Source organism: Trachymyrmex cornetzi, unplaced genomic scaffold (genome assembly GCF_001594075.2).
Source record: "Trachymyrmex cornetzi isolate Tcor2-1 unplaced genomic scaffold, Tcor1.1 scaffold11, whole genome shotgun sequence".
Classification (NCBI taxonomy): Eukaryota; Metazoa; Arthropoda; class Insecta; order Hymenoptera; family Formicidae; genus Trachymyrmex; species Trachymyrmex cornetzi.
This window is the reverse complement of record NW_017295653.1, coordinates 429,951-452,341: the sequence shown is the minus strand read 5'-3', so window position 1 is coordinate 452,341 and position 22,391 is coordinate 429,951. Positions and strand designations below refer to the sequence as shown.

Here is a 22,391-nt window from a genome sequence, read left to right as displayed (position 1 = left end):
TTAACACACCCTTATCGTCATTAGAATTTATCTAAAAACAATGGAAAAAAAATTAATTTTACTTGATTCTGATTTAAAGATAATTTAAATGAAAAAAGAACTGAATATAGCCATTTTGAATTTTAAAATAAATTAAATGTTGCAATACTTTCATTCGTTTCTAATTATTTTCTCTGGAATAACATTAAGTAATTTTATGATATATCCTGAATAATATAACTAGTAATCGTAACATTATATCATATTTTAATTACAAGTGAAAATTAGACCGATAAGAATAAATCAAATAAAAGAAAGAATTCTGTTTTCGAATTATGTTGTCGAAGCAGATCTTGATGCTTAATAATATTCAAATGCAAATTAATTTTTTTCAGTTTTATAAACTGCGCATTGATTCAGTTTGTCAGATTTGAAATGCAAACATAAACTGAAGCTGGAAATAACATCACAAACATTGATCGTCAATTTAATAATAACGTTTATTCAGTTTATTGTAAGCATCTTAAAACTAAAAGAACTTATTAAGAAAAATATTATCTCAGAACTATAGAATTATTTTTTTCAGTTTTATAAACTGCGCATTGATTCAGTTTGTCAGATTTGAAATGCAAACATAAATTGAAGCTGGAAATAACATCACAAACATTGATCGTCAATTTAATAATGACGTTTATTCAGTTTATTGTAAGCATCTTAAAACTAAAAGAACTTGTTAAGAAAAATATTATCTCAGAACTATAGAATTAAAAAAAGTATATTTTGAAATTTGAATATTATGAAACACACCAAAATTTGCTTCGATAGAAAATAAGAGTCTTTCTCTTATTTGATTGAATTATTTCAGTTGTCGTTAGACTGCTTGTAATTCTAAATAAATTCATATTTCAGATATTATTGTCAACCCTAAAATATTGGAAAAGATATCTTACTTTTCGCGCTTCGAAATAGGAGTCTTTCTCTTATTTGATCGAATCATTTCAGTTATCGTTAAGAGAGAGAGAGAGAGACTGCTTGTAATTCTAAATAAATTCATATTTCAGATATTATTGTCAACTCTAAAATATTGGAAAAGATATCTTACGATTCTCGAGATTGCCCGAACCATTTTGACCGGATCGCCCCTAGAAATCGCCTTGATACCGGATCTCTCGAGCAACAATTGACAAGCTGGTAACACACACGCGTCGAACTGCCCAAAGACCCATTCTCTACCACGAGAACTACCCCATGGACCTACCCATATCTTGCCAACGTCATTCAGGATATACTCATCGAGCAGCTGTTCATCCTCCAAGTATACCAAATCCTCTGCATATTTAACATTTAATCATATTTCTTTAACATTTTAGAATTATTTTAAAATAAGAACAATCATAACTCAATTAATAAAAGCATTTGCGAAGAAATATTCGTGCAAAACCAACACGGAACATTTTGAACCAAAATTCACAAAATTAAATATTAATGAAAATAATGAGCTAAATCTTCTCTAATGTAAAATAATTCATTATTAATTATATCAAGTAATTTCTCAATCCTTTAATATACATATATAGCGCTAGAAATTAGTATCGATTGAGAAAATATCAGATTTAGATCCCATAATATATTTAAACATTCTGAAGTTGTTGATCGCGCTCAACCGCGTACCTTTCAACCACGGATTGAAGAGCAAGTAGATATCTTTATCATAACTGTAAGTATTCGGCGCTTTCCTTCTGCCGAGAGTAGTGGTCTCCACGTTCAATTGCCATACTCCGACGGGACTGTCGATCGGACTTCTGACCTCAACAGACAGATCGACTCCGTGAGCGCCGACCATGCGAACACCCCAAGCCTCCAGATCAGTCAGATAAGCTTCCCTATTGGTGATCGTATTAACTCCTCTGGTGCCCCGCAGCACATTGGGGTTCGGGCCGAAACTGAAGAGTAATCGAACAATGTCGGTTTCGTCCACGTACTCGCGATTGAATCTCAGGGCCATGTGGAAGGTTTGTCCTCGTCGAAGGACGGGAATCGCCGGATCTTGATGGACCATCTCGAAGTTGAAGGTGCGATGGGTCTCGGCATTCTCCTTCTCGTACAAGTGCACTGCTTCAATTTCCAACGGCTCTTCTGACATCTAAAAAGAGATCAATAAAGTCAATTAGAAAATATATATATATGATCACACATTTACGAGATATAAAAGAGATTATATATATAACTTGTTAAATTAATTTATTAAACTATCCGGCCCGCATTAATTAGAAAATTGAATTTGGTGAAATGAATTAATTTTAACACATAATGCAGTTTATAATATAATGAATAATTATATTATAGACAATGACTCAATAATGGATAGTTTTTTAGTTATGATGTATTAAAGATGCTCTGTAATCATTAATGTTATATCTTTGATACAACTATAGCTCAAAAACTGTCCATTATTAAGTCTTATTATGTGATGAACAGAAGACATAATAATGTCCATTATTATGTCTTCTGTTCATCACATTAATTTGAAAGAATCACGTCACACAGTTGCATGATGAAATCATGTAATTAAAACATGTAAATCACGTAACGAATTGTTCCAAATCAGTACGTAATTTTTTAAAATTACGTAATTTGAAAAATCACATGACGATATATTCTTTTTTCTTCCATTTCTATCATTCAATTCTTTAAAATTCTATAACTATACAATCACATGATGGATAAAATTATTTTTAATATCGTGTGATTTTTCAAATTACGTAATTTAAAAAATCACGTACTGGTTTGGAACAATCCGTTACGTGATTTACATGTTTTAATTACATGATTTCATCAAGTAACGTTGTAACATGATTTTTTTTTTAGGGTAGAGCTATATTATATGTGGAAATTATAACTCGTTTCACCGAGTTATTTTCTTAAGACAGAATGTTCTCAAAATTTTGAAAAATAATTTTTCTTATAAAAACACTAATTCTTAAATTTTTTGAATCAATATAATCAATATAATATTATAATTAATCCAAAATTTAATGATATCCGTACAAGATACAAAATTTCGCGTGTTATATGCGCTAAGGGAGAGATAATTTTTTGGAAAGTTAACAGTCATGTTAAAAATATTAGTTTCATACGGAAGTAAAAGTAAAATTCGATGCATCAATCGCAATTCTGCAATCTCATTCCTGGGTATTGCTGCAGAGTGACAAGACGTGTTCTCATTGTCGGGTCGATGAGTGGTCAGTATCCGTCATTGATTCACACGGAGACATTGCGTAAAAGTTCGGTAAAAATTCCGAACGCGTAATCCGCGTAATCGTGTCCCGTAAAGGGGCGATCGATCCATCGGCGATGTCAAATGACCTCGATCGCTGATTCACTCGATACGATCTCAGCACAGGTGAAATGCGGGATTCCACCTGTGTGAAATCGCGATACTATGCCGCAACTTACGCATTCCCAGCCGGTGAATTACTGTGAAAACCACTCGAACGTTTTTATATCGGTTATAGAAATGAAACCGGTATTTCGAGACAATCCCCCTCATTTGAATAAGCCGTGTTATACAAGCCACGCGCTTCTTCGTGTTGTTTTGAAAGCGAGTTGTATTCTGTGATATTATAATCGAAAAAAGCTTCGTTCTTATGAGTAAATCTCAACTTGATAATTTACAGCAATATCACCATATTGCTATAAATAAAACAGGATCCGTAGATAAGCCGCAAGATTTAAAATACGCATATTATATGAAATACGAATAATATTCAGGGAATGGAGATCAAGAAAACTAAATTCCTGATTGGTAAAAAGCGAATAAAAATTTTAATAATTTAAATAATTAAATTTAGCACAAAAGTATTAATTTAAAACATACAATAAATAATATATTATATATATATATATACATTAATTATAGAAGTACAAATTCGTTAATAAAATATATAATTAAACAGGTATATGATTTTTTATGCATTAAAAAAGTTTAAGTCAATATTAAATAATTTCATTAAATAATTATTTATACAAATTAATTTTGATATAATAATATTAAAATTTAATTAACAAAATTTATAAAAATTTTATTGAACATAAATACTTGCTATCTTTTAATATTGTGACAATAATTAATTGCATAGTATATACTTTCCAAATTTTATTATCAAAAAAATTATATTCCTCGTTTCTAATTTTTAACTAATTTTATTGAATAAAAACAATAAATTTGAACTTACCTTGTATGGTTTTGTTAAAAATCAACGGTGAAACAAACCACGAAACAGAAACAACCACGAACGATAACAGATTCACAAGTTACACCGCAACTGACGTTCGTAAATGCGTTCCTACCTCTTATATGAGATACAGCTTCCTACGAAGTAACCGCAAAATCCCCACTACGATAATCGCGTGTAGCATTTCGATCTCTGAATAAACGAGTCGATATGATCAAAATGCGCATTATGTGTGACTTTATCAAAGAAAACAATAAATCAATTAATTTTACTGTTTAAATATTTACAAATGTTGTTTAAAATAATGTGATTTATTAAATATGATATTTGAGAGACAGAAGACGAGACTTCGGCGAGTTCAATTAAAGTTGCAAAAAGTATTTGTTAAAGAAAAGAATACGATTAACTTGGTGTTTTTATAACAAAGTTTCTTTATATGTATTTAAATAAATTGTATTTATTTATATATATAATTATATTTAATTATTTTTAACTATATTTAAATAAATTAAAAACAAAAGAAGATATGTTTTTAACTAATACTTAAGAAACATTATAAATCTGTATTATTTTTACAAACAAGATTTGTAAAAAGAAAATTAATATAAATTTTCAAATATAATATATAAATTAAAATTAAATTTATAAAAATTATTTAACCTTTACAAAACAAAAAACTTGCACTTCAGTGGCGCTAAAACTGTTATATTTTAAAACAAAGAATACAATAAAATAATGAATCATAAAAAAATTTATTTAAAAGAAAGCTGACGGTTTTTTAAAATAAAACCCTGTCTTCTAAAGGTTAAATGCATTTTTTAATGACTCAATTCTTCGACTATCCTTTTAGTTCATATATTATTCCATCCAAAAAAATATAGATAGATGTTTTATATTCTATGTTAAATATACAATGGAAATCATCATTTAAAAAATAAACTTCAATCATAATACGCGAAAAAGCTAATTTAATGTTATTTAGTTGAAATGAAATTCCTAATTAGACGGCCATATCTTATCAACTCACGATGCAGCGGTAATTAACTCGATAAACCGCAAACTCTCGTGGGTGGACGTTGCGGTCAGTTTGTAGATTAACCGCTGACAATGAGAAATGCCTGCGTAGAAGGAAACGGAGTGGACCTGGGGTGAGGTGGGCTACTTATACGACTGAATTGTTTTCACAAATTTATTTGCGTCCTGTGTATCGAGTTACACAAATTACGTAGTAAATTATTGGTCTGTAGTTGTTTTTGGATTCCTTCCTGCCACACGATTCCTCGCGTGCGCGCAATAATTGCGAGATCCGATAATATAATTGCGGGCACGAATCTTTTTCTGCAACCCCGCAATTTCATCGTTAACAAATATACCCGCCCATTGTGCACTTTGCGTATCGCGTTTAAAGGCCTCTCGCTCAATATTTTTCACAGTCCAACTTTGTAAAGGTAAACGAAACATAACTCTTTCCATCCTATTCTTCAATTCCTGTTTCACAAAACAAGATATATTTCATAAATATATTAGAAACTTTTACATGTACGAAAGAAAAAAAATCATGTCTAATTTCTATTTTATCTATTTTAATGTCTTACTAAAATTTAATCATTATCTTTAATCAACATCAGTTTTTTAAAAGATATTTATAAACATATATTTTAAAAAGTAATTATATATAAGAAAATTTAATAAATTGAAAGAATAGAAAATTATAAAATTTTGAGACTATATAATATATTGCACATACAGTGTATAACAACAGTGAACAATCTTTCCGTACTTTAGCAGCTCATCATAGATAGCTACTCAGAATTTGAAAATTTCTATATCTCAGCTGTCCCATCAAATATATATTAAGACCTTTAATCGATATGTGAAGCACACAACCGACATCAATCTTGCAGCACATTATACACATTCGTATATATCCTTAAATAAACGGACCGTGTGTATTGAGCACCCATCTAAAATGTCTAAAAACATTACAGTAAGGCAAATAGCAGTCATACATAAACAAGAACGAGGAATAGATACTATCGACTACGTAATACAATTAACTAACGCAACATCCGCTTCGGGTAATTTCCGGATCGGGGATTCATCGTCTTGTGCTCTGCATTTTTTTTCTCTCAATCATCATCTTTTACGCTTCATCGCGGTCTATATGAGTTGCGTCGTTTACGCGGAAAAAGTGCCCTTTCTGCTGCCGATTTATACGATCATTGATTCTGCGATCACCCACAGAAAATTAACAAAGTCGCAAATAAAAAACATTTATATACAGTTTTTATAAAATAAGCGATTATAGAGAAATAAGTTAAAAGGAAATTATCATATCTGTCCCTTTAAATGAAAATCTGATTCATGTGAGTCTATATAAAATTTTATTGAATCTTTTAATTTAACAATTTTTTACAGGAGAAATTTATGTCTGTTATTAATATTAATATGTCAAATAACCTTTTATTAAATTTATTAAATTTAATTAAATTAAGTTTAAAAAAATTATTCGTATTGGGAAACAATTATTACACAACACATTATTATTGTCAAATAACTTTTGTCGAAAATTCAATTTTGTGCGGATAATCAAAAATCGATGACCGGATAACTTTGTAATGTCGTTTCGTTGTGAAACGAATCTCAATATGGTTTGGCATAACTTTCCTCTAGGTAACAATTTTTTTTTAACATTGACTCCCTAATGTGGCGGATAAGCTGTACAAGCGCACGACAATCGACAGAAACAAGCATGTCTTTGTTAAGGGTATTTCAATTTTTTACCAAATTTGGCACAGGACTTGGCTGTCGCGTTTATTGGCTATGATCTTCGCAATACGTCTCGATGTCTTCTCCTAATTTCTTTCACAACCAATCGCCGTAAATTTCCGACATGAGATTGCTTCCTCGGATTAAATTTATCGCTACGTAAACATAAATTAATAAAATGAATACTCTCAGAATTTTATTTTCTTTCTTCTTGTTTGTTGGACATAAGACAATCAAACGCATTATGCTACTTGTTTATCAAAGTCAACACTTGATAAACGATCTTTAAATTAATATCTATTCATTCTTTTTACTTCTGTTTATTAAGTCTTAAATAATGTCCCGAAAAAGTATTCTTATTTAATTATCTGTGCTCGAAAAGAAGCAATCTCGTCCAGCAATACGTCCGCAATAACTGGATGAATTAAAAATAGTCAACAGATTTAATTCCCGAAATTCCAAATTCCAATTTCGCGGAATATATTACTGTTTGCTCATCTCAATCTTCCCTTTTTTGCACAGACGGCTCCTCTATTCTTCCTAGACATCGGAAACGGCTAATCCATAATCTACTTTATTACTCGGATGACAAAACATCTCAAAATTGGTATCTCTGTGTATGCGATGTGGATCGAAAGATCATATTTATAAATTCCAGGGGTTCACCATATTATGACAATGTACAACAAATCGAGTTCGCAAAATCCCATTTGAAGGTTCTCCGGCAAAGCGATTTACAGATCTGCTTCTCGTGCGCGTGCTCGCGTTTACTAGGCGCATGTATCAGAATGCTTCCGCCTCTTAACGAGTTGTTAGTAACGACACGTGTCGGTCGATACGTTTCTATTTACGGTCAAACTTATCTCGAATACGTTCTCACGTCGACGAAATGCTCGTCGCGAAGTCGAGTCGTGTGTTTCGAGTCCGGATACGCGAAAGATATACTGCTTGCCCCATCCCATGTTTTCACAATTTTTTCGAGAGGAATAATCAGAAAAAAATAAAGTTCTCAATTCGATCGCATTCGATCGTTATCTCGCCTCGTTACCTGCGCGAGTACAATAACGTATTCAACGTAGTCAATAGATAATAGAAATGTAACAATAATGGTAATGTCCAGTAAAAGATCGAAACTTAAAGTAATACCGTAATACCGTTTGTATATTCCATCAGTATAATTAATTATTAAACAATATACCGATATAGAAAACAACGTTTAAGGGATTATCCTTTCTTCTTTCTTTCTCTCTTTACATTCTTATAAATATAGCTAATTAATATAACAGCACTTCTCTTAGATTCCATATTGAGCTCGAAGGAGAACGATCGCGCTTACAAATTGCTTTTTTTCCTTTTCTCTAAAGTTAGCAAAAATCATAAAAACGATCTCCTCACTGCACCATACATATCATACAAACCGCATTTTCCGTGTTTTCTTTTTTTTTTTTTTCCTTAAAGATAACATTCTTTTCTTTATTTTACGGAAACAAAAATTTGTGCAGTAAAGAATTAAACGCGATCGTGCTTCTGAGAGCACGCATTCACGATCCTATTATCACAGTCAACCTCCATCCTCTCTCGTCTCCCATTATAATCGCAAATGTAATAACGCCATTTTTTTTCTTTAAACATTCCTCGTTCCAAAAAGTACAATTATTACGGAATTTATTCGAATATTGCCCGTTTCTATACGTATCAATATAGATTGACTTTAATCTCGGTTTAATTTACTTTTTATCTCTCTTCAGTTCTGAGAAAAAGATAAAGGATAAATTAAACCGAGATTAAAGTTAATCTACATTAGTAGAAATGAACTTAAATGAAATATTTCGCGAGCATTTTCGCGCGCGAGCCGTTCGTCTCGAAAATGCGACAAGTGTTAAGCTTCGAAAGGTAACAAACTTAATTCATTTATGCCGGAATTAATTATTGCTCTACCTATAATTTAATTAAATCAATATATGGCAAGGAACTTCAATATACATAATTTTTTTATTAATACAATTTACAAAAATTCGCTCAACTAGAAATAATTAAAAAAAATATCTTTCCTCACTTTTCGAATAAAAACATTTTTCAAATAAATAATTACAAAACATTATAAACATTTAATCGTAAATAACATCACGTCTAATGCTTTAATTAAGTCTAATGTTTTATATTAATTAAGTCTAATGTTTTATATCAAATAAATTATTAATAAGTAAATAAATTATTAACAATTAAAGCAAGTCAATTGAGCATAAATGAGTTAAGTAAGACACAACAAATCGATGCCCTTATATATTTCAAGATTCTCAAAATTTTGACAAACTTTCAAAATTGAATCACTTTCGATACAAACGATTCGTGTGATCGAATCCAGAAGATATATGCCATCATTTACTTCCAGAATCAATCATATAATAGGAATAGTCACGCACAAGAGAATTCGATTTCTCTCTCTCCCTCCCTCCCTCCCTACTCTCTTTCTTCCTTTCTCTTGTATCTCCAGGTCCATCCGAGCTGCGCAATTTAACCCTTTCAGTACCAAACTAAATGTAGGGACATTAGCACCTTTCACGTATTAATTCAATGCAATTTTACAGCCGGCGTTCATCAGTATATTTCACTTAACTTTAACTGTCATTAAGTAAATACTCCCTTACGCTCGTTGAGGGATACAAATATGCAAACATTAATATTTAGGCAAGAGTCTCTTCATTCTTTTCAACTCTCATTTAAATTTGTCAAAAAAACCCCTTTTCTATTTGTAATATAGTATAGTTTAGTTTATGCTACAGTCTGTAAAGACATCGAGAATCATTTAAATGTCACTTTAAAATTATTATATATAGCAAATAACTACAAAGTCACATTTCTCTTCGATTAGCAAAGTTATTGAGAAATTAAAAACTTTACTAATTGAAGAATCCATTTTGCATAACAGAGAAAACTCCACATATATATTCTTTTAAGAATCTGTTAAACTTCAAACTTTAAAGAAATCGTGTTTCTTCAATGTTCAGATCTGTATTTTTGCTTAACATAGAACGTCACGAATTGTCTCCATTAATAACATTTCATAATTTTATTTAGTGACAGCGGAGAAAATTAAACCCTACAGTCTCATCGAGACATCGAGAACGTGGCGGGAATTAACATGGGACGCACCGTAGAATAATTTTATTAAATTTTTATATCATTATTAAATGCAGGTTTAAGGCAGGTACTGAAAGAGCTAATGGCGAATAAGGAAAGCGAATTCTATTATATTTCAGTAAACACTTCATTCATGAAGTATTATCGCTCGGCGCATGTATTACGCGCTACATCAAGATTATCCAATTGTGATGCTATATAATATGTGTTGATCTTGTTAATACATTCTTGTTAATATATTGTTAATATATATATATATCAGCTGTGACAGAGTAGTGCCCGACTAGCTCGAAATACATAATTAACGAACAAGTAATCGCGCGAAATATGCATTATTAATCTATATCTGTATGTATAGATACTTTATATGTATATAACTGTAGATATATACTATATGTATATATACATATACCATTTTTTTTGTTCATTCTATTTCTTTTGTCGTACCCCAGGGCTTAGGTACACGCGTGACTAGCTCAAAAAGAAAAAAAAAAGCAAAAACCCTTTCGCTCGCCATTCACTTACCTTTGTATCTTCGCTTTCTTCGTATGCATATATATAGTTTATATATGTGTATCTGAGGTATATTTATCCATATGTGTATGTTTCCGTTAAAACAACGTATAATCCGCAAATATACTCACGCGGGCGTTCGAGGTTCGCTTTAAAGTTCGTTCGAGAAAAATACACTCTCGGGATGAGCCCGAGAGCTCTCGTTTTACGAGACAGCTGCCTCTCTAAACTCCTACAGAAGTCTAGGTACTAAAACGACAATAACTCCTATTTGGAGGGACGATCGCGCGATGATCTACGCATAGAAACGATCCCCGCGATCGTCGACGAGTAGCGCAGCAACGACGAAGACAATGACAACGATAGGCGACAGCGTCGCCATTCACGAGGTAATGCTACGTTCGCCAGTAGGGCGACGGGACCCCGTGTCGTTTTTTGGCTGAATTAAATCGAGTCCTATCGTCGAGGGCTAACTCGGCGCATCTTCCGGTTCCACCACCCCACCGGCCGATCCTGTCTGGCTACCACCCCGGCTCATCGTTACAAACTGCTGCGATAGTGTCTGCAGACTCTGCCGCACCTACAAACAAATATATTTCCCTCGTATCACAAGTAAACATGACACAGTTAATTACTCAGACTATGCGATTAGACATCTTCATCAATCATACACTTGATTTACTTCGATTATCTGTGATTTCAATTATCGCGATAAAATTCGAACACCTGGCGCGATACATGATTATACACTACTTGATAAAAATTACTCATACATTTATCTATCTTATAAAGTAATATACAAAAATATAAAAATAAATATACATTTTCAACTTGTGTAGTTATGTTTTAGAATAATAAAAAAATATCTTTTTTTTTAAAATCAATTTAATTAATTAATTTCAATTATTATTTAATTTTTGGAACTAAAATTATTTTAAATATTGAGATCAAATATCATCACATATGCATAACATTTGTAATTATTTTTTAAAGTAAATCTTATATTTTTAATTCAATTTAATAAATCTTATTTATTTTAATAATTATTTAATGTGCACACATTAAATTAGAAAATATAATTTGTTTGTTAACGCCAAAAACTTTATTATAATAATGTCATTATTTAAATTTGCACTTTAATATCCTATTGATACAACGTAAAATCTATAATGTAATCAATAATAAGTAAGGTAATTTACCTTCACTATTTGATCTAGATTCGTGTTAAGATAGTGCAACAACCGATCTTGCGTGAAACGTTCCGGTGAGACGAGGGGATGGTTTAAATAAGCGGTGTGCAGCCTGTCAATACGCATCATCATTAGAGCCGCCGATACGTAAAGAATTGCCAAGAGAGCTACCAGTATCGTTATCACCATGCCAGGTTTCATTCCATTGGTAAACAAAGATCTCAGCCTGTCGGATTTGCTCGGTGTCAGCGTCTTTGTTAATACTGCTGTCTCCAGTCTGAAAAGAAAGACGAAAGGTAAAAATAAGCGAAATAAGCGACAATTGCGAAAACAAATTCAACGTATCATATTTCGCAAAGCTATGAACTAATTGTGAGAATAGACTCGATAAGATTATCTCTAAACCTTTTTTGTTGTTGCAAGAAAGCAAATAAAATTATACTTTATTTTATATCCCGCATATTACATGATTTAATCTCATTGTTAAACTTTTAATTATTTCATCTAAATTAATTCATCTAAAATTAATTCGGGTAAAAATAATTTCACCGTAATTAATTAAACTAATTAATTAAACTAATTTTTTTTATTTACATGTTTCGTCTTTTGGGATGTATACAGTCTAAAATATAGTGTAAAAAATAATTGAAATTAAAAATTTATACTTTCCGTGTAAAAATAAATGTTATATACTTATGAATCAATAATGTCAAAAAATATTTATATTATAATATAATTTAAAATAAATTTAACAATACAATTTTATAGTTAAAATGAAAATTTATCTCATATTTTTATTTTATTTTTTAACATGTCTACTTTTTATTGAAATAATTTTTTATCCAGATTCTAAATCGTCGCTAAACTCTTTATATACTTTTAAATACAATATATAGAAAAATATATAATTAAAAAAATTCGTTCATTTGTTAGAAAATACGTGTAATACATTCTTAATTATACGGATCGAAATTAGAAAGACTACCTGGGGGGTGCCGAATTTGGCTTAGTGAGGGTCTCAGGAGCACCATCGGGATCGGTGGTGCAGACGTTCGGTTGCGTGATATCAGTACCACTCTCAGACACACTCGAATCGTCGTCGACGTCGGCGTCGACTGGCGCGAGACACTTCGTCGTGTCGGTGTCAATCTCCGGCAACACATCTACCGTCGTTTGCGGCTCCATCGCCGCGTCCCAAACCTGCTTCATCAGCTTGTAGGTAGAATCGCGTGAGAGCAGTGAGCAGAAGACGTGGCGTTCCTCTTCAGTAGCCACTGCCACCGCATTCGGTATGATTTTCGCCGTCTTCTCCTTACTGATCCTCAACACCGACACCGTCGGTATCAGCAGCTTCGTCACGTAGCCAAACACATTGCTGTAGAATGCGAAGTAGTTGGGCGTGATGTACAGGTGACCCTGTAGCAGGATGTCGCCCACCAGCGCGCAACTGTAGTAATTCAATACCCGCTCATCCTCGGCCACCTGATAGCGAAATTTCGAAGACTATCCATTAGGTCAGTACTGCCCTTTCACTGAAGCGGTGAAATGCAAATAGAAATCTTTCCTCTAAAAGATTCTATTACTTTGTCCATTCGCGCGAATTTTTGTAAAATACTACTCGAAAAGAATGATTTTACTAAAATGAATTAAAAAATTTAGATAGACATAAATTTAGAAATAATTATGTAGAACGCTTAAACTGTTAAAATGTCAAAATTTTTTGTATTACCTACTTATCATGCTTGAATTTTTTACAAATTATTTTCAGATCTATATCTAACTTAATTTTTAGATACTACAGCAAAATTCTTTCCCTATGATAGCTGATAAAACTGAGTTTATGTGACCATCGATTTATGGACAGAAACGCAACGCAAAATAGTAAAAATTAATCCTTCGTGGTGCAACGTTTTTTTTCACTGCTTTTTTAGTCCAACCGAGCCATTAGTGCCTGATTGTGTTTTTGGACTCTGAAAAATCTGAAAAATTCTAGCACACTCTTTCAACATTCGAGAATACATCGAGAAATTTTTACAGTATATAACCTGAAACGTTTTTCACTTTTATTGTAAATGTCCGAATCAAGATTTCATTTTCTTGCAGTGTTGTAGCATTCAAATTCCTTTTTAAGAACATCCTTCATTTGTCATACTCAGGACAGCTCGTTTCAAGTGTATACTTGTTGCTTAATAGATACAGAGTGCATGACATTTTCGCTCTAAAGACGCTCTGTTTCAAGTTGACACACGATCCTTGTTTATAAAATATCCGTTAAACATCAAGAAACTCTCTCTATTGCGCCAAACTCGCATTCATTAATAATTTCACTTGTGTGTGACGCAAGCTATTGTGTATTCGACAATAACGTCAATCGACATAAACTAAAAGCAAAGCTATTAATATAATAATTAATATAATTAATTAAGCTATTGATATAATAATTAATATAATGAATAATATAATGTACATCCCAATATATTTTAATAATTTATCTTTTTATCAAACACCTGGGACTTTTGCCTCTGTGAAGTTCACCGACAGATGAGGGGAAGTATTTTTATACTGCACGTAGAGGCGTGCATTGACGTATGCGTTTATATCCTACGTCCGGAGAAGTTAAAACACTATCTCTACCCCGGATGAAGATTAAATAACTATCGCAACATGATAATGGATCCGGATTAAGCAAGTTGTGTTACTGATGGAAAGAACAACATCTGCAGGGCGTTCTCTTTTAGATCTTCTCGTACTATCTCGTATTAGTACTCTGTCGTGAACCTTAAGAAAATTTATGTACCACTTAAACGTATCTGTACCTGACTGAAGTGCCTGTGGAACTTCTTCTGTCTCGCGCTGCTGGTAGTCGGCGACGACCTCGACGAGGTTCTGCTAACCTTTGCTGGAGTTTGCACGCCGCCAGCTGCCATCGATGGAGTACTCCTACTCAGTGGTTTCGAAAGGTGACTGAAAAAAGAAAAATAAATAAAAATATATAAGGGAACTTTTACCGATAAATATATTAGATATTACGCGAGAATGTATTTATTTTAAGTACGAGGTAAATTCGTCGTCCGATCGTATGGTTAAAATCGAAAGTATCTAAAAAAATTAAGTATATTTTGTTTAAAACACGAAATAATTGTTGAGATAAAAATTACATTAAGAATTAGATAATAATATTGTAATAATTACTATAATAGTAGTTGTAAAAAATAATATAATTATTAAAACATTATCATAATAGTAAAAATAAAATTTACGTACGTAACAATAATTTTAATTACAAACGTAATTTTTAGAATGATAATCATAATCCAGACATATTTTTGTGACATATACCTACATTATAAAATAAAATTGTACGTATAGTTCAACTTATTCAAGCGTGAAATTTTCATGATCTTAAAAGATCAATTAAAACATTTCCCTTTTTACTGACGCTATTGCATTTAATGTCGTCACATCGAGAATGCCTTACGCCCTCAAAAATATATTATTAGGTAAAAAGAGAATATATGCTGATGTTTTGCTTACGTATCTAAATTTAATATGTTATTCGAACGATATATTAATTAAAAATTATTTCCTACAACATCTAGTTGAAGTCTTCAGAGAAGGATATCGAGTGTCCGAAAAGTCATTGATCTTTTCAGAGGTCAGGACAGTAACGCTATGTGTATTACGAGGGTTATCTTTTCTATACATTATATCGAAACACGTCCGGACCGAGAGATAATGCTATTTAACGTATTACACAACGTGGTACCCGGTTTTGTGTACCATTATTACGTTCGTATAATACGCAGAATGTTTGAGATTAAAATATCTTTACTAGACAATAATTAAATGCGATAATTATTTGTGACAAACCTTGGAGATTTAAAACACTTCGTTTTTAAATGAATCTGTAATTAACTTTAATTTTAATTTAATTTGACACTTAAAAATTGTCAAGGCATTTAGCAGTCTGAATTATAAATTAAAACTATAAATTAAAAATAAAATTATAAAGGAAAATTTCGATTTATAGATTTTCGAGGAAACAAAATCACAAGAGAGATTATTCTTATCATTATATTATATCTTATCCTCTATTGAAGCTTAAAAGCAATATTGTATTACTCTTCTACATCTTATCTTAAACTATATTGCAAATAAATAAGCAGACAAAAATAATCACTGCTAACATGTTGGAGTTGGTTTGTTCAGATATTGTCCTGTTTCTTTTTCCTGTAATGGAAATACTCCGCAAATCGTTACCAAACATCTCCACTTGCGTCCACATCGTCGAATTTTTTATTGCACTTCGTTTTTCGCGTTTTAAAAATTGAAACAACATCATGCGTATGCTCTTTTATCGACACAGTTTGCAGTTCGAACCACAGTTTCGCGTTGAACGGTGACAAAACTCACGTATCGTTGAAAAATACGAAAGCCTTCGCCTTTGAAAATTGCAACACAAGCTGGATAGATAAAATATTTATTTTATTTAAATTACTTTTTATCTAAATTATTTTAAACTTGAAAGAGATTATCTTTTATTCAAATTATTGTTTCTTCCAAGCATTGAAGAGAATGTAAAAAAATTTATAAGTCAAATTACTGCATCAAAATCTACATTTTTCGCTAAAAAGTAAACTTAAAATTAAAAAAATTCTTTACCTTTTTCAATTTAATCAATAAAACAATTTAAATAAAATTGTTAGTTAAAATAATTATTTAAAGTAAATTACAAATAATTCACATAAATTTATACCTTCGTAATGTCTGTCTAAATCCACATATTCTTCTAGAACTCAAGTATTCGAGTTCAGAGAATATTTAAAAAAGTATAAAAAATATAAACAAATAGTCTTCTCTTTCTTACAATAAAATTAATTACAGCAAGATAAGATTTTTATTCTGTTCATTAGAGAATACTGCATTGCAGAAATTCCAAAGTATTCAAATGATTCAATCCGAATCACCGATTCATCTTCCCGATCGCGTCGCGTACCGTGCGATTTTCGCACGTGAAGATGACCCGTCCGAAGCGTAGCGTAACGCGTAACTGGTTCACGATCCGTGGCTTAACAATCCGCTGCCGGCAGCAATGATAACACGTGGGAGACTGTCTGGAGCGGCCGTTGTGCCATCTCACTCGATTAAGAGACTCGCCGGAACCGAAACGAACAAAAAAAAAAGTCACATGATGATAACTGACGGATGCAATAAGCGGATTCGATGATAAAAAGCGACGAGATAAACGTGGCAGATAGAACTTCGAGTGTGATAAGATTCGCGAAAGCTAATGAAATATCGGCACAAAGTTTCAGGAATACAGGCGCGAGTTTCACAATTTGGCGAATAATCCCGCAAAAACGTGCACGATCGAGGCGCGGCAGAAAAAATGGAAAAATTTTTTTCTTCCGTTATTACATCTTCATCCGTTCAATAAGACATATTGCACGTCTCCCTCATGTCACTTGTACGTCATTTTTTTTTAGAATTATCTCTTGTGATATATGTCATACGTGATTGTACACAGAACGTTTGTAATCTATATCGTGGCAGTTATCAGAACTGACCGCTAGTAATTCTTCTCTTTGTGAGAGATGTAATTATACTTCTATAGAATATATGTAGATGAGGAATATATAGTTTTTACGTAGCGCATCAAAATGAATATTAATGAGAATTTAGCGTAAAAACGAATTGTAAACAATATTTATCTAATATTTGTTTTCTTTTGCCAGAATTAAGATAGCTAGAAAAAGTAGATACGTGAATCTTTTTATAATTAAAAGGTTCAATTAATTAAATCGGATTTGTAAACGCTGAAAGAAATTATATATATTATTCTTTTAATAGAAAAAAATTGTCGTATTTGTATAACAAAATTTTCTTAGAGTGAGACGAGTAAAAATTTTACAAAAAATTTTCATTTTATAAAACAATTTTCTACAGAAAAACTTTACGGGTGAAATATTATTGTACTTTTCACAAAAAAAGATTCTTTTAATCTTATTTAAGAAGAATTGCGAAAGTATTGTCAAGATTAATTGAACAACAAAATATTTACACTTTATAGCAAGACGGTTTAGTCACAAAAGACAATTTTGCCCAGATAATACGCGCGACGTCATGCTTTGTACTGTAATAACCGTTTACGGACAGTATGCATGGAGCGACTATTGTAAGAATGGCCGCAAAACATTCCTATACGATTGAACTGTTTCAAAACACAATTCTATTCTCGACGTGATTTAACGCTACAAGTGCTGTCTAACTCCGTGGTATTTAGCGTTAAACACGCGATGATAATGTCGACCTATATCGATGCTCTGATTACAAATTGCTCCTTTTTAATGCGTAAAAGACGAAAATCTGGTTTTTCAAGTCTTGTATTATCTATTAAAATCGACGTATTTCACCGCTTGCATTTAATAAACATTTCATTAAAAAAAACAAAGTGTATTACGTAACAAAACAAAATAACGTATGATTAAAAACAGATGTGTCTAATTTATACAATTAATTCATAGAGTAACTCCAGCATAGATATGCGTCGCATTTAAAAAAAGCCTAATTTATCAAGTATTATTTATTATGTTTAAAGTAAATAAATTACACTAGTAAAAAAAACTTTGTACTACTGTCTATTATTATGAAAAAAATATTAGGAATCCGAAATACTTATTTTTTATATTAAAAAAAAATTTGTAAAACCCTTGTACTTTTGCTGTATATATTATTGAAATCATAACACAATAATGTTACTAATATAAACTAATATAACATAAAGGCATATAACAAAGTAGTGAATTATCGCCACTCCTTCTATTTTTTCTGACTTCTGCAGCGTAAATACCTCAGTTACTCTAATCTAATCTAACGACGATACTTTTCACACATCTGTGAGAAAAAAGAACTTTTCTCTTTTTAACTTTTTACAATTAGCAGCTCCTCACGTATGCTTCTTAATAAATTATTTACTTTATAACAGAATAATTCACTTAGATTCCAGATTAGAAAAACAAGTTATACTTCTTCTTTTAATCTGGATCTGAATAAAAAAAAATGATTAATTGCATACATTTCTAAAATTATTTCCTTTATGAGTCTTCTGTTTAAGTTACGCCGACAAAAGGGTGGTCTGACTTCGCTAATATTATCACGGCAAGTGTGCCGTAATAATATTTGAATGCCATAAATAAATGCAGTTATCAGTGGCATTCGATAATTATGACGTGGCAGCTATCTCGAGGAACGTATTTCCCAGTACACAAACAAACAAGTTAATTATATGGTCTTATCACGAAACCATATTCTTTCTCTTTCTCTCTCTCTCTCTCCCTTTCTGAACTCTTCTGCAATTCGTGTACAGATGTGACATTATCACTTCGTTGCTCGGTGATAATTTCCAAGAATCGATAACGCATGCTATTTTACGCGCAAATCATTTGACTTGCGGAAGCAAAGTTGACAATAATATTGAAAATGATATCAATAAGGTTAATTAAAAATTCGTGTAGAAAATTATTTATCATTCTTACCAACAGAATATCGTCAGCAGACTATTGCTCAATTTCCTGTTACGTACAATAATTATAAAGCATAAGCTGTCTCGCTTTTTAAATAAATGAAATAGATAAGTACATTGATTTCAATATTTCATTTATTTGCAAGTATTATAATATTTTAATTATTCAAAAAGAGATAAAGCATTTTTTATTAACGTTACTATGTGTCACATTACTTATATGTGTTGTATCTACAATCCTTTTACTTAAAATAAATATTTATTTCGATCCAGTATCCCCCTATTCAGTTTCCAATTTGTTTATAGGAAAGTGTATAATAGTATAATATATAACATTGATGCACGCGCCAATCTTAAAACAATACGTTGTTTCACAGAAAAATATTGAAACGCCGGAGGTATCGACACTTCGTTTCGTGCAAGAAACGCATCAGGTTCACGGTCACAAATCCGCGTTGCGGCAAGCGCAGCGGCGTCGAGCTTTACGACAGAGCGGAACCTCACCTGTCATTACATTTCAAGGCCGCGTGACTAGGGCTCCTCGGAGGCTGAGGATAGCTAGCGCCGGCCACGGTGAGTTGAGACCCGCTGATCGATTGTTGGCCCCCGGCTTCGGGAGCGGCTTGTAAGGGCGTGCTGGGTGCCGATCGCGCGCCTATGGACCCCGCAGACCTGTGAACAGGATGGAAGATGGGATTTGAGAGAAATTGCAAAGAGACTTGAGGAAGGGAGGCTGCTCGACGATTTTCACAATCTTTCCTCCCTTTTATGCGTGTTTTTTCATCTCTTAAGAAAAAATTAATTATAAAATTCATCAAAAATATGCCAACAGCATTTATTAAAAAGATAACATAATTGCAAAATTTTAACTTTGCTAGATCTTTTTAGATTTTCCTAATTTCTCCTATATTTACATCAATTAGAGTGGAAAGATATCCAGTTAAGTACTTAGTGAATAAGTTTTCTAACAGCAATTGATATGTTATCGAAGTAGTTTACACAACGTAGCATCATTTCTGGTGAATAAATACAGTCATCAATGCAAGATTTTAAAATCGACCGACAAAAGTAATATCGCTTCAATTTTTTAGTTTTATTTTGTTAAAATATAAAATAAAAATGTAACGTTAGAAGATTGATGAAAAATTATACGTATATATGCTGATAAAAATTTCAATTTTGTTACCAAATATTATATTACACACGATATTAATATTAACTATTAATTATAAGATAAGCTTAAGTAATTTTTTCTATGATATATTTGTGCACAGCCAGTTCATTAAATAATTCTATTTTTAATTTCAATGTCAAGAGTCTTCATATCGTATTGATCTTCAATTCAGATAAAATATCGATTACATTAAAATCTTCTTTTAAAAAAGTTTATCACTGTCACAAATCACCACGTACCTGGCCCTGGTAATTGGGCGAGTCGAGAAGCAAAGGTTGATCAGTGCCTGGGTTTCGAATTCCATCGTCACGAAAAAAGGCCAACGTTACGAAATATTACTGTTACATTATCTTTGAGATAGTATCTGCGAAGTTTCCTTTTCTGAGGCGCAAGAAGGCTATATCACGCCTTGTATTAAAAGTAGCTTCAACGCCGGTTACCAGTCAATCGGCAATCGATGTGAGCTCCGCGAGCAATCTGCGTGGTATCAGACGGACCTCGGCAAATGTCGAAGTGAATCTCGACAAAAAATATTATTATCGGAAATTGCACCAACGGGAGACATGAATCGACGGGACGATTCATCGATATATTTAACTACATAGTTGCAATTTTCCCCCGAACGGAGACTAATGATGTGACTTATACCGCACTACTATCATATCTGCTCGACATGATAACGGTCAATTTTATCTGCTTTTATCTGGCTTATCGCTCAAGTTGAATAATGAGCGCAACCGTGGAAATAATCGAAGTAGTGGGTAGCGATTAATATGTGAAAACAGAAGGGAAATAGTAGCGATTGATATTACTGCGAATCGAATTTAAACGAGTTGGTCGCTCGCCAATTTTAGCGGATGGGAGAAGAGAAAAAGATGAAGACGAACGAGAGACGAGAGAAAATCGAAGAGAAAAGGAAAAAGGGAAGCTACTTGGATGGAATGAAACCAAACGGGGCAAAAGGACGAGGTGACTAACGAACCAGTTTCGGTCCTCTCTTCATACCGCGAGAATAACCACACCTCACTACATGGGTTGGTTCAACGAGTCAGGCCAGACTGCCTTTAACAAGCGACAGCGGCAATGCACAATAAGGCGAGCCAGCGCGGAAAAAGAGGGGCCCTCGTTGGGAAATGGAAGAACCGCAGGCTCCGTTTAGTAGAAACCACGTTCGTATCGATACTTCCTGAAGATCCCTCTTTTCGATTGCCGCCACTTAGCGCCCATCGATCGCACGGCCAGTCTTGCGAGGAAGATGATGCTCATCTCGAAGCGGTGATTTCTTCGGTGGAGAGAAGACGAGGATCTGCCTCGCGAGAGAGATCCTACCGAGCCAGCGGTCTGATCCTCTCTCGTCGTGAAGAAGAGTTTAGGAGTTGAGAAGTGTTGCAGATGAAAATGGAAAACGGAAAAATTGCGAGGCTGAGCACAAGGAACGATGAGAGTCAGAGAAGCTGATGAACTACGCTAGAAACGAGAACCACGCGAGTCCGGTACTCCACGGGCCAGCCGGGATATCAGACTGGTAGCGGTTGGGCACGCTCAAAGTTTCTTACCCATCGGCCGATCTTACGACCTTCTTTATAATTGATAAATCCACGGGTATACACCTTCCTATGTGATAGGAGCTCTATAGCTCGCGCTCTACTTGTACTTAAGTTATACGAGGTGCACAGCGTGATCGGATCGAATATCACGCACGTTAAAGCGTGGTCTACAATAAGATGCCAATACACCGTTACCAGTCGCAATGCTTCATGACAGCCAATCAAAAGCATCACTAACTATTATTGACACTTCTGATTGGCTGTTGCAAAGCGTTGCGACTAGCGACGGAGTGTTGCAACTTATTGTAGACACTTAAGACT

At 32.8% G+C, this 22,391-nt stretch overlaps 2 protein-coding genes across 3 annotated transcripts in view; both read right to left on the bottom strand.

Moving 5' to 3' along the window:
• LOC108762031 (hemocyte protein-glutamine gamma-glutamyltransferase) overlaps nucleotides 1-4,299 on the bottom strand; it is an 8,812-nt gene extending 4,513 nt beyond the window's left edge. The window contains exons 1-4 of the mRNA XM_018508835.1: nucleotides 4,215-4,299; nucleotides 1,651-2,122; nucleotides 1,082-1,308; nucleotides 8-31 (exon numbers count right to left, since the gene is read on the bottom strand). Coding sequence (XP_018364337.1) covers nucleotides 8-31; nucleotides 1,082-1,308; nucleotides 1,651-2,122 — 723 coding nt within the window. The 5' untranslated portion in view covers nucleotides 4,215-4,299. The remainder of the gene's footprint in view (nucleotides 1-7; nucleotides 32-1,081; nucleotides 1,309-1,650; nucleotides 2,123-4,214) is intronic.
• A 5,147-nt stretch (nucleotides 4,300-9,446) lies between these two features.
• The window catches only part of LOC108762897 (uncharacterized membrane protein C20F10.07), a 68,451-nt gene continuing 55,506 nt past the window's right edge, over nucleotides 9,447-22,391 (bottom strand). The window contains exons 4-8 of one of the 2 annotated variants that reach the window (XM_018510132.1): nucleotides 19,854-20,021; nucleotides 14,644-14,791; nucleotides 12,813-13,330; nucleotides 11,837-12,104; nucleotides 9,447-11,217 (exon numbers count right to left, since the gene is read on the bottom strand). In XM_018510132.1, the coding sequence (XP_018365634.1) occupies nucleotides 11,107-11,217; nucleotides 11,837-12,104; nucleotides 12,813-13,330; nucleotides 14,644-14,791; nucleotides 19,854-20,021 (1,213 nt within the window). In that variant the 3' untranslated portion in view covers nucleotides 9,447-11,106. The remainder of the gene's footprint in view (nucleotides 11,218-11,836; nucleotides 12,105-12,812; nucleotides 13,331-14,643; nucleotides 14,792-19,853; nucleotides 20,022-22,391) is intronic. The other variant, XM_018510142.1, reaches the window with a different exon arrangement.